General features: G+C 37.0%; 1 protein-coding gene across 1 annotated transcript; it reads left to right on the top strand.

The window, feature by feature from the left end:
• The first annotated feature begins 385 nt into the window (after nucleotides 1-385).
• tmem62 (transmembrane protein 62) lies at nucleotides 386-17,439 on the top strand. Its single transcript, XM_081347667.1, has 14 exons — nucleotides 386-784; nucleotides 3,007-3,118; nucleotides 3,212-3,349; nucleotides 6,456-6,501; nucleotides 6,698-6,839; nucleotides 7,421-7,545; nucleotides 8,165-8,287; nucleotides 8,466-8,621; nucleotides 9,866-10,025; nucleotides 11,489-11,602; nucleotides 11,834-11,918; nucleotides 12,012-12,107; nucleotides 13,221-13,339; nucleotides 14,690-17,439. The coding sequence occupies exons 1-14, from the start codon at nucleotides 608-610 to the stop codon at nucleotides 14,996-14,998; spliced, it is 1,902 nt and encodes a 633-aa protein (XP_081203793.1). The 5' UTR covers nucleotides 386-607; the 3' UTR covers nucleotides 14,999-17,439.
• The last annotated feature ends 8 nt before the right edge of the window (nucleotides 17,440-17,447 follow it).

Here is a 17,447-nt window from a genome sequence, read left to right as displayed (position 1 = left end):
AGTTATCTATATACAATTGTAGTTTTTATTAATATTTTTATATTGGTTTTTATTTTTTTATTTTAGTTTTAGTAATTCTAGTAGTTCAAATTATTTTATTTCGATTATTTGCCTAGGCAACATTTCTAATTTTCAGATTTTAAAACTCGAATATTCATACTTTATTTCATCTTTATTTCAATTAACAAAATGTTGTTGTTTTTTTTTTTACTATAGTTTTAGTTAACAGTAACAACACTGTCATGGACATGAAATATTGATTTTATTTGAAATTTTACATTTTTTTTTTTTTTTTTTTTGGATGATGACGTCCCAATGTGATCACACCTCAGTCCAGTAGATAGCGGTAATGCACAATGATTGCAAGCTGCCAATAAAATTTACCGAAGAAGAAGAATCCTGCCTCCCGGAAGTTTCCCATTGATGATGTTGGCGATTACAGCGCGCTGATTTGCTCGTCCGCAATATTGCGCCTCTGTCTAGCGTTCAGTGAACCGAGTGACCGAGGATGTGAGGCTGTCTGAATTCCCCATTCGGCTCCTTCAACATGAAGAAGAGAAGCGCGTGACCGTGAAGTGAGGTGAGGAGAGTGTGTGATTTCATCAGGATGCTCAGGCTGTTCGCGGCGCTGATGATTGCTGGGCTGCTGCTCGCCTGCTTCACTACCTGGCTGTTTGACAGCTATGACACCGCCTGGCACCCGAAGCGCAGTTTACACCAGTCCAAGAAGATCAGCCCACCGTTTCCCAGCGGGCAGCGGGACAATATATTTTGGTTTGTGCAGGTAAGCTCTAAGCAGTGAATGAGATCTGTCATTAGGCTGTCAATGAACTGATCATGTGATCGATCGGGGAATGGCTTTTATTTTGTGCTCTATCATAATAATTTATCCTTCGTTCAGGATTTTTTGTGCGTAAAATTTACATTTTTAGGTGATGCAGTTTACAGTTATAGGTGTTACAAAAATGAAATGAACAATTCTTTGTAAAGGACACATATCGCACAATTCCAGTGTACTCAATTATTTGATTTAATATTAAAGGGGTCTTATAATGGCCTTTTCACAAGATGTAAAATAAGTATTTGATGTCCGCAGAGTGTGTATGTGAATTTTTAGCTCAAAATACCCCACAGATATTTTTATATAGCATGTTAAAATTCTCACGTTTGGAGTGTGAGCTAAAACGCACAGTTTTTGTGTCTGTCCCTTTAAATGCAAATGAGCTGCTGCTCCCGCGAAAAGGGGGAGGAGCTTCAATTACCTCCTCACACAGACATGCACTGAAAATTTCAAAAACTTTTAGCCTTTTAACTGGAGTCAGACAAAGATGGAGAGACTCGAGAAGAAGTGACAAACATGTAAAATTCAACAGGACATTTCTGAATGGTCAACTGATGAATTTATGTAGCTTATGTGTAGTTATCTTCTAGTCATTGATTAGCATGTTCTGTCTTGATAGTCTGTAAATCATGTTCCCAGGGGTGGGGTTTATGCAAATGTTAGGGTTTGTGATGTCACTAACCTGGAGGAATGTCCTGTTGTCCCAACCTGCCATTTGTTGTAATCCTTAAAAAGCAATTTCTTTAAAGGAAAATATCTCCCTTTGCTTTGAACTTTGAGCGTCGTAACTTTGCAGATGTTGTTTATGATCAAGCAGCAACATTACACACTAACTAAAGTTAGAAAAGTGAAATCATAATCAACCACCCCTTTAATATTAACTTTTCTATTGTCATAAGAAATATTGGGTGGGCCTACAACTCTAGCCTTAAGATTTTCCTCTAATGAAAATTTAGAGGATTTAAAAAACTAGTCTTTGGGATGTGCTGGAGTTGGTCTTCACAGAGTGCTCGACTCTTGCATTGTCAATACAAGATCTTGACCAAAAATTGATGCACCTCTTGATGGAAATAAACATTGTGATCCCAACCAAACCTGATGAATCTTGACATTGACATCCTGGAATTATTCAGTGGAATATGACCATGATGTGTCTTCCTACATTGTTGTTTAAGAAATGAAAAGCTACACACACTTAGGGTTAGAAGAACTGTTGCCAAACATATAACATGCTAGAAACATAATAATCACTGCAATAATGATCCAATCATAGACACTTCAAGTCCCCCTGTAGTCAATAATTGTTTCCCTTAAAACTCATCTTTGATCACCAAAATGACATATTTAAAGGGTTTTTCCTTTATTTATTTTTTTGGCCGATTTGTGTATATTACATTATACATTCAGTATTTTTATTGTAATTGAATTACACAATTTCAGTAAAAACAATATGTTAATGCTGGGACAACTTCAGCAAAAGGCATTTTATAATATTTAATTTATCTTGGAGTAAATTTGTTATATATTTCTTTAGAATAACTGTATTATTAATCTGTTAACAAACGGTTAGAGCTACAATTTTAGTTGATGTGTCTTTCACATATAAATCACTTGGGGGTCCTTTTGGCCCGTTGTACCTTGTCATAGAAAATAGTTCATAATTGGTTCTTCAAAGATGAGTAAGATATGACTCTTGGAATAGTTATTTTTATAAGAACAATTTAATAAAATGAAATAGAAGGCTTAATTACTGTGTGTGTCCTTCACACTCCACAACACAATACTCTAACTCTACCATTTCGTTGGTGTGTATTTTGATGAAACTAAATGTTAAACTTTCATAATTTGTTAATTTTTTGTGTTATAAAATAGTATATTTTTATCTACTGTATGACATCCTGGAAACAAAAAGCATGTCACTCTGATGTGTATGTACAGTGTGGATAAAGCCCTTATGTTATAGTTTGTATGGTAACATGAAACCTTCAGCTGTGTACTAACTCACACATAAGAGATGCCTCCTCTAATATGCCACTGACACTTGTTCTATAAATAGGCAAGTAAGTTTTATGTGTGAGATTTCCAACACCCACTGTTAACTACACACAGGCCTGCATGAAACTCATTATGAACTGTTTTCCAACTGTGCTGATTTCTCTGTGTAGGTGTCCGACATACATATCAGTCGTTTCCACGATCCGAGGCGCATTCCAGACTTCGAGAGGTTCTGTAGTGACACTATTGATGTGATAAAACCTGATCTTGTGCTAGCCACAGGTGAGCTATGTTATTTATAGATAGAATTCGATTTTTATATGCAACATAAAACACATAAACACGCACATGTCTTTTACTTCGACTATTTAACAGGTGACTTAACAGATGCAAAGACTGAGAATAAAATGGGCTCTCTTCAACATGAAGTGGAGTGGCAGGCCTACCACAACGTCCTTAAAAGATCACGAGTGCTGGAACGTACAAAATGGATTGACATTCGAGGAAACCATGGTGATTATTTTTTATGATTTATGATTAAAGGGATAGTTCACTTTGAAATTAAATTTTGGTATGTTTTAGCTTACCTCAAGGGCATCCAAGATGTAGGTGTCTTTTTTTCCGCAGTAGTTTCAATTTTGATATTTTTAGGTCAAACCGTTCTTGTCTGACAGTCATATCATGCAGGTCTATGGTCACTGTCTCAAAGAGCATGCACAGAGTCCAAATTAAAACAATTCCCCATCGTCCAAATTAAACAATTCCCCATCGTAAGTACACATTGATGGCCTAAGACACGAAACGAGCGGTTTGTGTGAGAAAACAAACAGTATTTATATCGTTTTTAGCTCTTATACACAGCCACGTCCAAGTGATCTGAGGGCGCGCGCGTTTCCTGCTGTGTGACGTGTGCGCATCCTGGTGTGGATGCAAACCGCTCGTTTCGTGTCGTACGAAAACCCTTTAAGGATGAAGTTTTGAAAATATCAAGGTTTACCCTAACACTCCAACCTGATCTATTGGACCTGAACCTGAACAATGTAACTATTTTACAAGGCGGCGATGTTGTATGAGTTCGTACGGTTCATTTCACATCATACGTTTTTTAGAAGAAAAGTAAGCATGAAAGTCCATCCCTAAACGCAACCCTCACTGGGGTGTCCATCCCTAAACGCAACCCTCACTGGGGTGTAAGCCGATCTTACAAAAAACAATTAATTTGAATTAGCTACCAATTCGACAAAATGTAAAATAGTTACGAATTGCCATGAGATTGTGTTGAATACTCAATTGTGTTGAATACTGACTGGTATACTGACCCAAAATCACAGCTGGAGCCACAGCAAGAAAGGCCTTGTCCACACTAATACATTCTCAATTGAAAACGCATCTTTTTCTCTCCGTTTTGGCCTTCTGTCCACACTGAGGGTCTGTTTACACAACACTGATTTCAACTAAAAATGGAAAACTTATTATGCGACAACGCCATTTTGGCGGCCTGAAAACGTAAGCTTTTGAAAACGGGTTTCAAAGTGCATGTTTTTGAAAACGATACCGTTATCGTCTCCATGTTAACTATAAAAACGTGAGTTTTTGACTACAAATTTGTGAGTACGGTGACATCATGCGCATGCAAATTACGTGTTCAGTCTTTAGGCGTGTAGTGTTTCTTAACAAACTGACATCGCCAACTACTGGCCTGGCAGCAGAATACAGCGTTTTTAGTTATTTTCACAGATCCATGTGAACTGGTTCGTTTTAAAATCGTTTTATCATTGTTGTCGTCTGTTTTAGACTGTACATGTAATGGCCATTTTGAGCGCGACCTGGACTCAACAGTGAGTGGTGGGACATTTTACTAATAAAATGATCGTGCCAGTAGAATAACGTGAGAACTTTATTATGTCTGCTCTCTCAGTATCACCTAGTGAGCTTTTATACATGCACAGTAATGTGATTTAATTGTTTTCAGATGTTTCAGTGTGGATGTGAAACTTTTGGAAAACGCTAGTGTGGATGGAGAGCATTTTGAAATGAAAACGCCATTTAAAGGGATATTTAACCCAAAAAATGTTGTCATCATTTACTCAACCCTCATGTTGTTCCAAACCTGTATGATTTTGTCTTCTGTTGAACCCATTGAATTCCAAGGTGTTTTTTTTTCCTACTATGGAAGTCAATGGGTGCCATCAACTGTCTGGTTAGCAACATTCTTTAAAATATCTTGTTTTGTGTTCAGCAGGACAAAGAAATTCTTACAGGTTTGGAACAACTTGAGGGTTAGAAATGATTTTTTGTTTGGGTGAACTATCCCTTTAATATAGACGTAGCCGAATGGAGATTACATACAGCTGCATATTTCAGTGGGGTAGGAAAAATATTTCAACATTCCAAAAATGACCCACTTTAGCTTTGTTTTCTATTGTCAGTTGTGTCCAGATTTCATCTTAGACATGTCTGAAGGTTTGGGTGGGAGATCTAAATAAAGATCAGAATTGAGTTTCCTCTTCGCACGTCACTGTTTGTCAGGGACAATAATTGTACATCTTGTCCCAGTGTCTGTTGGCAATAAAACAATTAAAGCAAAGACAGCTGGACACTATTATGTCACACTAATGACTTGAAATGAAGCCCAGCTCTATTAAACAGGATATTGCCTGCTTGTTGTGACACAAGAACAAACTTCGATGGATTAATGACAGCTTTGCCATCATGAGGCTGCTTATCATCTTATTACTCTCGTTATCTTGATTTAAAGGGATAGTTTAGCCAAAAATTAAAATTCTGTCATCATTCAGACAGCCTTGTTTTAGTATATATTAATATTTTGGGTTCACTTTTGTTTTTATATTTTTCATTTTAATGTTAAAGTTTTAATCATTTTTAATACATATATATTTTTTTTAATCTCTATTTTATTTTAGCTTTATTTCAATTATTGAAAATAATTTTTTGGGGGGTTCATAGGTTTAGTTTTAATTAACAATAACAACACTGTTACTCAGCTACTCTTCAAACCCATATGATATTTTATTTGTGTCTGTCATACACAAAAGGAGACTGAATGTTCATTCTGCACTTTTCCATAAATCTGATTGCGATAATATACGACAAAATACTCATAAACTGCATTCCAAAACTTCAGAAGCCATTTGATTACTTTGTGTGAGAAACAGACTGAAATTTAAGTCTAAATTATACTGTAAGAATTATATTTCGCCATAGTTCTACTGACATATATCCCTTTAAGCTTCTTTTTACAACCAACCAGATGTGAGTTTGCAAAGACAAGTCAGTACTAAAACAGAAAATGCTATGCAGCACAGCAGAATCACAGCCAATCAAAATACATGTTTAATATGCAGTTAATGTTTCATCTGGTATAAGTATATAAATATTGAGGTACAAAAATGGCATCAGCATCTCTAATAAACTCGCATAGCTCACATATCATTTTTCCCCTATTCCCATTATCCCATTTCCCCACAGGTCGTGTAACTGGTATTACATTACGAAAGCTGCCAGACATGTAATAAGAGCTCCATTATCAGTTATTTTGTCCCCACTCTTCTTACATTTCCAGGAAATCTTGACTAATATTCTCCTCTTGTCTCCTCAGATGCCTTTAATATTATTTCTCTGGAGAGCGTGAACAATTATTACAGGTCTGTACAAATATGACAGATGCAGAACATAATGGCTATAAAGCTACACAAAGGTTCAGATATTAAAGTCAACATCCCTTTACTTTTTTAATGCACGTTTAGTAGTCATGTGAAATGACTTTTCCAGTCAGACCAGTTATACAAGATTTACACTGACTTGTCAACTGTTTTTTTATATCCATTCCTGAATACTTAGGAAATACTCTGCCAATCAGAAAGTTGGATCCTTCCACTACATACACAGAACCCCCTTTGGGAACTACTCGTTCATTTGTGCCGATGCCACTCTGACCCCTGGACCCAAACGGCCCTATAACTTCTATGGGATTATCAATCAAGTAGGAGATATGTTCATTTTAGCTTTGCTTATGTAAATGTAGAGCTGCACGATTAATCGTTAAAAGAAACCGCTTCACAAACAGTCTTTTAACCACACAGTATAATTACTTCTGTTACAAATATCCATATTATCACAGAATTACTGGGGTTAAAGTTTATAGTTCTGATATAAACACTGATGTCTATGGAAGTGATCAGAATAGAGCACTCTTTGAAAGTAACATGGCGCTTCAACGACTGTATCAATTACATCGTTACGCCAGTAGGTGGCGACAAGTGACTGTTAAAAATATATTAGTCATCCATTCAAGAAGTTCGTTCAAAAATGCGGATTTATCCTTTAGTGAAATGAGTAAGTAATGAATGTTTGAGCGAGTCATCGTTTTCTTTTTTATGATTCATACAGATTAATTAAACATTTTAAATAGACTGCAGAAATTAAAATTTTGTTCAGTTGTCTGCTCGGAATCGGCAAAAAAAGAAAAAAAAACGTGATTATCAAGTTGTCCAGAATCGTGCAGCTCTATGTAAACATGATGACAACTTTCTTTTTGGACTGAAATATGAATGTTCCCCATAGACTCAGATGGACATGTTGGCGACCTTTAGAGAGGAGAGCTTGAGCAGTAACAAGTCCATCTGGTTTGGACATTATACCACATCTACTGTCATCTCTCCCTTCCCAGGAATCCGAGAGCTCATGAGGTTTGGAGAAATCTCACAGTAACTCTGTCATCCAATTCGATTTTTTTTTTTCTTTTCCCACTGATATCTGGCACAAATCATATTTACTTATGTTGCAATATGCTTATAAATAGTAAAAATGTTTGAGATATATATTTTTTTAATATGATTTGGCTAAACAGCATAAGGTTGTCAAATATGATTACAGTTTACAGTTAAACGTTTTAATATATATTAAAGCTGCAGTCCGTAACTTTTTCCCCCCAGAATTTATATAATATAAGCGAGTACATCATGAATCCATTTTCCAAATCGTGTTTTTGTCTTATCCTGAATCACTACGGTACACCTATAATAAATGTTTATATTCAGACTATTTTAGACTGGTTCAGGTCGTACCAGTGCGGAGTAGCCCAGTACCTGCGTGACTCGTCATAGACATAAACAGAGCGAAGTAGCTCCGGCTACACTGTTTTTCCGCAAGACACATGCAGTTATGGACATTATTGTGTACACAGTACATATTGTCTTTAGTAAATGCAAGCAAATGGGTAATTGCAGCCTATAAGTCCATTCTTTTCAGTGCAAACACATCGTATTCTGTTAAACCTTGGAATTTCATCCATTGTGTTTTTTACAGTACAGCCGTAGCGTATTTGTGTGGGCACCTACACACACTAGGAGGCTTCATGCCAGTACTGCACAGTCGACATCAAGGAGGCACGATGGAGTTAGAGCTGGGAGACTGGATGGAGAACCGCAGGTAAGTTCACAAAGAACGAGGCCCACACTCAAGGGAATGCCACACGATGTAAATATAGCTGACTGTGTGAACAAGTACAAGAACAACAGCTGATATATGAGGAAGATATTTTGTTGTGCCCTAACTTTTATATATAAAAAAAAAAAAAGGAGTCACATGCAGTTCTCCCTTGGTTCAGGTACAGGATATTGGCTTTCGACCATGACCTGCTTAGTTTCTCTGATTTGACGTTTGAGGACTGGCCAGCTGTGCTGATCACCAATCCCAAAGACGCACAGTACCTTCACCCAGGAGTGGAGCCTCTGGGTCGTATCCGCAGTTCCACGCACATCAGGTGTCTCTGTGTGTGTCCTCTTGAACCTTCAAGAACCTTCACCAAATGTTGATTAGAGCTGCACGATAAAATGAGAATCACAATTTTTTTGTTTCAAATAGAGATCATGACTCTCCCATGTTTAATGTTTTATGTTAAAGGGTTAGTTCACCCAAAAATGTACATTTTGTCATTTATTACTCTCATGTTGTTTCAAACCCGTAAGACTTTCGTTAATCTTCAGAACACAAATGAATATCTTTTTGATGAAATCTTAGAGCTTTCTGTCCCTCCATTGACAGCTACGCAACTACCACTTTGATGCTTCAAAAAGTTCATGAAGAGATAAAGTAAAAGTAATCCATATAAATCAAGTGGTTTAGTCCAATGATCGCTTTATATGATGAACAGATTGAATTTAGGTTTTTATTCACATATAAACTTTCAACAACCAATGAGGTTCTTTCACGTGTTACTCAGCATGTTTGAGCTTCAGCAAGAACCATTGAGCTTCTGTTTATGTTTGATGATCAATGTTTATATGTGAATAAAAGCCTAAAATAAATATGTTCATCATATAAAGTGATTGATTATCTTCAAAAAAATTTTTTACTAAACCGATCAATTCACTTGGATTAGTTTTTATCTCTTTATGAACCTTTTGAACCTTCAAAGTGGTAGTTGCGAAACTGGAGGGACCGAAAGCTCTCAGATTTCATCAAAAAGATGAACGACATTTTTTTCATGAATGAACTCTTTCATGAACGAAAGACTTACAGTACGGGTTTGGAGCGACATGTGGGTGAGTAAATAATGAATGATTTAATGACTCACTCTTAAAGACTTCACTTGTTTCATTTCTGGATTAATCAACGTTTTTTTAAACTAATCTCATGAATGTATGATTCAATAACAAATATGTTTCTTAACGTCACTTGTCGCCACCTACTGGTGTAACGATGTAATTGATACAATTGCTATTTGATTCGCCCAGTTACTTTCAGGTTACTTACTTTTAAATGTTGCAGTGTGATTTGGTCATAGGTTTATTACTAGACACAAGCGAATTGTTGTCATTATGAGATTGCGTATGTGTTTCAAATCAAGATTACGATCTTTTAACGATTAATCATGCAGCTCTAAACTTATGAAGCATTATTGTCTCTCATCTAAACCTCACACTGTCTTGTCCCGTCATACTAAAAATGCCACATTTTGAAGATGCACTTCTTGTTGCTGAATGTGCCATGTGTCGGGTTCTGTAGGGTCCTGGCCTTTTCTGAATCTCCGATCACGGCTGTGTATGTGAGTGTGGATGGAGTTTCACTGGGAAAAGCGGTCAGCGCTGGGGATCCTTTATATGTGCTGCTCTGGGATCCAACTCTCTACGCTACTGGACTGCACACTATCAGAGTAAAAGTGGAGGTGGGTAATGATTAGGTAATCAACCCTAAGTATGAAACTTTAGGGTGTAACCATTCCCTCAAACCACGCGACTTGAGGAAAGGTGTGTTATTATTTTTCTTAACAACTGGACAATCAAATTCCGTTTGGTTGATGATAAATTGAGCAAAAATTCCCATAGAACTATAAAGGAGGAATATTTGTTGACAGAATATTATACAGATAGACTTAAGCAACCACTTAGAAAACACAGAATAGCAACATGATTAAAACCACACAGAAAACCTTAGCAACTGCATAGTAACACCCTGGCAACCACTCAGAACATCATAGCAACCTCAAAACAACATGCTTAAACCACTCAGGAACTTCAATCACATAGTAACGCTCTGGTAACCACCCAAAATATCCCAAGCAACTGCAAAGCAACATGCTTAAACCACTTAAAACCTTAGCAACCGCATAGCAACGCCGTGGCAACCACCCAAAATATCCCAGCAACCGCAAAGCAATATGCTTAAACCATTCCAACCTTAGCAACCACATAGCAGTGCTCTGGCAACAACCTTGAACACCCCAGCAACTGCAAAGCAACATGCTTAAACCACTTAAAACCTTAGCAACCGCATAGAAATACCCTGGAAATCAACAAGAACACCCTAGCAACCTAAATTAACATGCTTAAACCACACAGAACCTTAGCAACCATATAGCAGTGCCCTGGCAACAACCCAGTACACTTTAGCAACATGTTTAAACCATTCAGAACCTTAGCAACCATATAGCAACGCCCTGGCAACAACCCAGTACACTTTAGCAACATGCTTAAACCACTCAGAACCTTAGCAACCATATAGCAATGCCCTGGCAACAACCCAGTACACTTTAGCAACATGCTTAAACCACTCAGAACCTTAGCAACTATATAGCAATGCCCTGGCAACAACCCAGTACACTTTAGCAACATGCTTAAACCACACAGAACCTTAGCAACCATATAGCAGTGCCCTGGCAACAACCCAGTACACTTTAGCAACATGCTTAAACCATTCAGAACCTTAGCAACCTTATAGCAACGCCCTGGCAACAACCCAGTACACTTTAGCAACATGCTTAAACCATTCAGAACCTTAGCAACCATATAGCAATGCCCTGGCAACAACCCAGTACACTTTAGCAACATGCTTAAACCACTCAGAACCTTAGCAACCATATAGCAACGCTCTGGCAACCAACAAGAACACCTTAGCAACATGCTTAAACCATTCAGAACCTTAGCAACCATATAGCAACGCCCTGGCAACCAACAAGAACACCTTAGCAACCGCAAATAAAGGTTTATAATAATAATAATAATAATAAGCTGATACATTCTAAAATAATGGCTGCCTTAAAAAACTCACACTGGGGGGTCAACTGCAGGTATTTTAAGAGAATGGCCCAGTGGGAGCTTTTCTCACCTCTTCTCTGTCTCCCTGTTCCAGGACTCGGCAGGTCGCTCAAAAGTGCGAGAGCAGCACTTCACCCTGGAGGAGGACCTTACCCCCAGCTTCGGCTTCATGCAGTCCTTCATCCTCCTCACAGACCACTACATACTGGTAGGAAAATGCAACAAAGTCATGGTGTGGTACTGAAAAATTAATCACATCATACACAAATGAGTGTTTATTTCACTCATTCTTTAAATGATCAAAGCTTTAAAAGTGTCATAATTCACATTTTTGGAGATGGATTTTCATAGATTAAGTTTGAAAGTCTGGATCTGGGACAGGAGTACAACAATAAAGGTACTGTTAATGAATATTAAATGCATCTCTGTGTTCCCACAGGCACGGATTGCCTTTGTGGCAATAGTATTACTAAACCTTGGTGGACTTGTACTCTTCAGATTTATGCCTGTATCTTCAACAAGAGGTATTTCAGTTGCTTTAACGTATCTTCTGTCCTGTCTTCATAGTGCCAAAGCATAATTGACATTTCACACTATAAACTCTTCTAATTTATCAGGGCTGTCTTCTCAAGTGTGGATCTCCCTGCATCTTGTCAGTAAGAGCAACGTGTTCTTCTACTCTCTGCTGCTGTTCAACCTGTGTACAGCATTAGGTAAGTCATTGCCTGGCACCGCTTTTACAGTTTTGCACATTGATGGAACATGATGACTTAAACTACCACTGTAGAAGGCCTGTGATCATTATTATACAGAAAGAGAGAAGTATTTTTTTCCATTCAACCATTCAGAAGAGAGAATGAATTCTAGATAATGGCATAATTGTTATATTATAGATAACTGCCTCTTAGATTTATAAATGCCTATAACTAACCCTTGACCTGCATAATTAATTTAATGAACTAAAAATAAAAATCTAATAAAATTGTGAAAGTACTTTTTTTTTAAGTGGTTGAGCATTGTAAGCAACAACAGATATATTTTCTTCAACATTATCTTTATTGATTTTAGACAAAAAAATAAAAATAAAAAATAAAAATATATATATATGCATGTCAAAACATTGGTACAATAATATCATGACATGTGAGTGATGTTAAACCAGGTTACACAGAAAATAGACTATTTGGATCAGGTTCCATACTTTGAAAAAATTGACAATTCCTGTAACCATTGTTTAAAATTAGGGCTTATAAAATCAATAGAACTGTAAATTTCAAATTAGATAAATTAAATTGAAATTTATACTGGTCATTTTTGACCCAAAACATAACAGGTGTAATTTTTTTTAAACAGTTCACAAATCAAAAATAAATATTCTGTTATAATTTACTCTAAATTAATTAATTAAATTCTAAATTTGTATGAGTATTTCATCTGTGGAACACAACATTAGATATTGTTTTTATAAAAACAAAAGTATTTGTTTTTTGCCTATACAATGAAAGTCAATGGGGTCCAAAAAACCTTCAAGCCCCATTGACTTTCATTGTATGGACAAAAAACACACAAATGTGATTTTCTTCAAAATATCTAGTGTTTCTCAGAAGACAGTAAGTCATGGAGGTTTGGAAGTATGTGAGGGTGAGTAAATGAAGACAAAATTTTCATTTTCGGGCACACTATTTTTTTTAAGCAGTCAGATCCACAGATGTGTACTTGGTTTGCTAAAGAGTTCAGTGAAGACATGTCAGGGTGAACTCAGTTGCAACGTGTCCTTGCGATTACTGTGAAGAAGGAACATTGTGCTTTGTCTGCTGGTTTTTCAGGTCCATGGTTCATTGGGGAAATCATAGATGGACACAATGGAGCCTGCTTTGCCTTTGGCGTGTTTGTGGATGGGCATTTCCTTGAAGGCAGTCTGTCATATGTCGTGGGAGTCATGCAGGTAATTCAGGATTTAGGGTTGGGAACCGAGAAATAACCGGTTCTTGGTTTCTTTTCTGAAATAACCGGAACCGTACTAAATTTGAAATAGAATTGACTGTATAACACTGAATGTCACAGAATAGGACTGTATAATTAATATATGAAAAAAAAATACATACATACATTGTTGTGTTTTCAGCATCTGCTGTCTCACTATACGAGGACATGATAACATAAACTTATGTTTACATAAACATAAACTTAACTAGCTTTTCACCATTTTGTTTGATAAAATGAATGAAAGGCCTTGCTGTATTGTGAATACAATCACAGCTGAAGGGCATTGTTAGGCACAACGCAAAGTACCTTATTGCTTTTAAGGTAACCACAAATTACAAATATGGAAGCTGAAAATATATGTATTATGTTGCTCTTTTTGAAGCAAAACCATTAAATTCCATCCTTCGACCCGAAAAATAGTCCCTGACAATATATGAAGAGTTCAGATGCAAAAGCCTCTAAATGCCATCTGAAAATTTCTTCTAGAATGATCATTTTTATCAAGCTTGTATATTTAAATTCAGTAATTTCACTTAAATGGCAATGAAAATGACCTATTAATTGTCATTTAAGTGAAATTACTGAACTTAAATATACAAGCTTGATAAAAATGATCATTCTATAAGAAGATTTCAGATGGCACTTAGAGGCTTTTAATGAGACAAGATCACTTCATATGATGAACAGATTTGATTTAGGCTTTTATTCCCATATAAAATTTGAGCAGATAAGCTCAACCGAACCTGCTTGACGTGTGAGAACAAACCTCTTGCGAATTACTCTCAACACAAGAACAAACCTCATTGGTTCTTGCTGAAGCTCAAGCTGCTGCGTAACACGAGAATGAACCTCATTGGTTCTCGCACATCAAGCGAACATGCTTTTGAGTTTGTTTACCACAAATGATGTGTGAGTTGATGTATGTTTATATGTGAATAAAAGCCTAATTCAATTTGTTCATCATATAAAGCGATCGTGTCCCTTCAGAAAATTTGGACTAAACCACTTTTACAATCTCTTTATAAACTTTTTGAAGAGTCAAAGTGGTAGTTGCGTAGCTGTCAATGGAGGGACAGAAAGCTCTCAGATTTCATCAAAAAGATCTTCATCTGTGTTTTGAAGATGAACGGAAGTCTTACGGGTTTGGTTGGAACGACTTGAGGAAGAGTAATAAATGACAGAATTAAACATTTTGGGTAAACTAACCCTTCAACCCTTCAAACTAACCTAACTCCAACCAGAAACTTTCTTACAATTCCCAACGCTAACTATAACGGGTGAGTCATAACATGCCGTCTGTCATCCACAGGTGCTTTTCTTCAATATGCCGCTCACTTATTACCTCTGCTGGAGTCTTCACCACAGGTGTCGTGGCACCAACTTCCGCTCACAGATCTGCCGGCCGGGCTGCCGCTGGAGGACTCTGGCCGTGCACTTCGGCATGCTGGTCCTCATGATCTGGCAAGCCTATTCTTGCTACTTCCTGCTGGAGACCTACGGGCCACTGGCCTTCTTCCTGTCTCCCGTACGTACCTGGGCCTTTCTCATGGGCCTGCTGTTGGTGTACAAAGCATGGTGGGGAACTCCTCCTCGTTTCAAGACCAGCCGCCCATTGTGACGCTGAGAGGGGTCTTTGTTTTGTGCCAAGCTCTTCCCTCCTTTCCCCACTGTCTTCACAGTCATCAAATTGCCAATCGTTCCCATTACATGTTAGTATATAGAAAATAGCCTTTAGTTAATATACAAATCCGTTGTGTGGAGCGATGATGTCATCACACATGGATGATGGAGCCGTTTACAACCTTTGACGCTCAGACACGTTGGTAGTTTTCATAGCCAGTTCCCACCATTGTGAACCCAAGCAGTGTTGAAGTCCTGACAGATGTGTGTGGTTAAGCATACCTATTACTTTGATCATCTGCACATTATGTTCTTGCCAAATTATGTTTGTTTTTATGTGTGAGGAGCAATCAAGAAAGGAATAAGCCTGCCTGATATTCTTAATGATTCTGCACGAAACTGCCACTACACAGAGAGGTCATTTAATATGGATCTTCTCAAATGTTTTTAAAGCATATATCACACTGTAAAGAGGGGAAGATAGCTCTTTCTCAATTTTCTTACACCTGTACACAAAACGGTTATGTGATGAAGCTGGCCATTACTGCAAATTGTTTCAGACGGAATTGTTTCATACACCAAAAAAAGCTGAAGCATCAAGCTTAGATTGGAACTCTGTATGTGAGCATAATGGGACGCTGTTCAGCCAATCAGAACTATAATGACCAGCATTATCCCCACTTATTACATGGCTATTTACCAAAATACCCACATTTTATTATGCTAGGAAAACCTGTACCGTCACACGAGGGGCATGAAATTGCCTGGAATAATGTTAAATTGTGTAGTTTAGTGGTCATTACACAAAAGTATTTGACATAGAATGCCAACATTGACCAGAAGATGTCAGAATTATAGGGTTAGTTCACCCAAAAATGAATATTCTATCAATTTCTCCCCTTATATTGTTCCAAACCTGGAAGACCTTTGTTTATCTTCTAAACACTAATGAAGATGTTTTTACAGAAGCTCAACAATACTTAACGTACAAGAGCAAACCTCATTGGGTTTGAGCTTCCATTGTACATATTTGATGTACGTTGATCGATGTTTATATGCGAATACAAGCCCAAATTACATCTGTTCATATAAAGCGATGGTGATTCATATGGATTTCTTTTTGAGGTTTTTGTGGAATGGCCTTTGAATGGAGGGACAGAAATCATTACAAATATCTTCATTTGTGTTTCAATGATAAACAAAAGTCTTGTGGGTTTGGAGTGACGTGAGGGCGAAGAATTGATGACAGAATTTACATTTCTGAGTACGTTTTTTCCAAATAAGTTTTGGTATGTAACTCAAAGTAAGCCTCTTCACTGCCAAAATATAATCCACCATCTGCTGTGGAAGATTTTATCTGCAATTTACTCAAACCTATTAAACGTTCAAATGCATATTCCAAAAAAAGACTGTTCTCTCAAAAGGAAGAAACCACTATATTTATATAGATGAGCATGAATGTAGAACGTTTTCGTATAATGCACAATGGTTCGTAGTCACAGTTAATAAGTAATACACTAATGGCCACTTAATAATACACATCTAAACACATGCCAGACATTTTGGCCTGCTAAAGTGCACGTGCCCATGTAGAATAAAACACTGAACACATGGAAACAATCAAATGTGCACGATTCTGTTGCATGTTTATTAGAGAAATGTTTAGCAGCTCTTTTCTAGTTGGTTTTGCGCAGTTGCAAACCACACAAACCTAAGGACAATGGCCATTTTGCCCCCATAATCCACTTGACAAGTGACAGAAAGAGCTGTGACAAGAGTTTCTGGTGGATTCACTGTTTTGTCAGGTCACTCAAGGTCTCTGTTCTCTCTCAGGAAAGTAAAGACTTGAACAATAGGCTGCTCTAGTTTGTCTTTCAATGACCTGAATGTTATTTTGAAAGAGTTTTGTTGCAGTTTTAAGGCACATTATAGTGAGAATGAACATTTTTAGAAGATTCAACATTTACTCAGTACTTGTAAATCTAGATTTGTGGTGAACCAATAGGACTTTGAATGTCTGATGATGAAATATCTGCTTATATGTGATTTGGTTTTAATTACTGTATTGAATTTTGAACTTATTTTAATGTATGCATCCACATTGATATTGTAATGTATATTCCTTCCAGTTGTTCTGCACTGTTTTTATGGGCATTCTCTGTTTCTGTGATCATGTGATTTTTGTAGTTTCACTGATGTTGGAAAGTGCTGTTCACAAATATACAAAAAATATATATTTTCAGTGAAAGATTAACACATATTTACTTCTAAACATTTTCTTTATTCAGATTTACAGCTGACATGGTTGTTTTTCCACATGAAAATGACCTCAATTTATATGTGTCACATTTCTGCAATCATCTTGCATTGGAATTGATTTATCTGGCTGTATTCATGTACTGTACAACAAAGTAAAGGGGTTTCATATTGTGATTTTCATATTTTGT

This window comes from Scardinius erythrophthalmus, assembly GCF_964197995.2.
Source record: "Scardinius erythrophthalmus genome assembly, chromosome: 19".
NCBI classification, from domain to species: domain Eukaryota; kingdom Metazoa; phylum Chordata; class Actinopteri; order Cypriniformes; family Leuciscidae; genus Scardinius; species Scardinius erythrophthalmus.
This window is presented reverse-complemented; position numbering and strand designations above follow the sequence as displayed.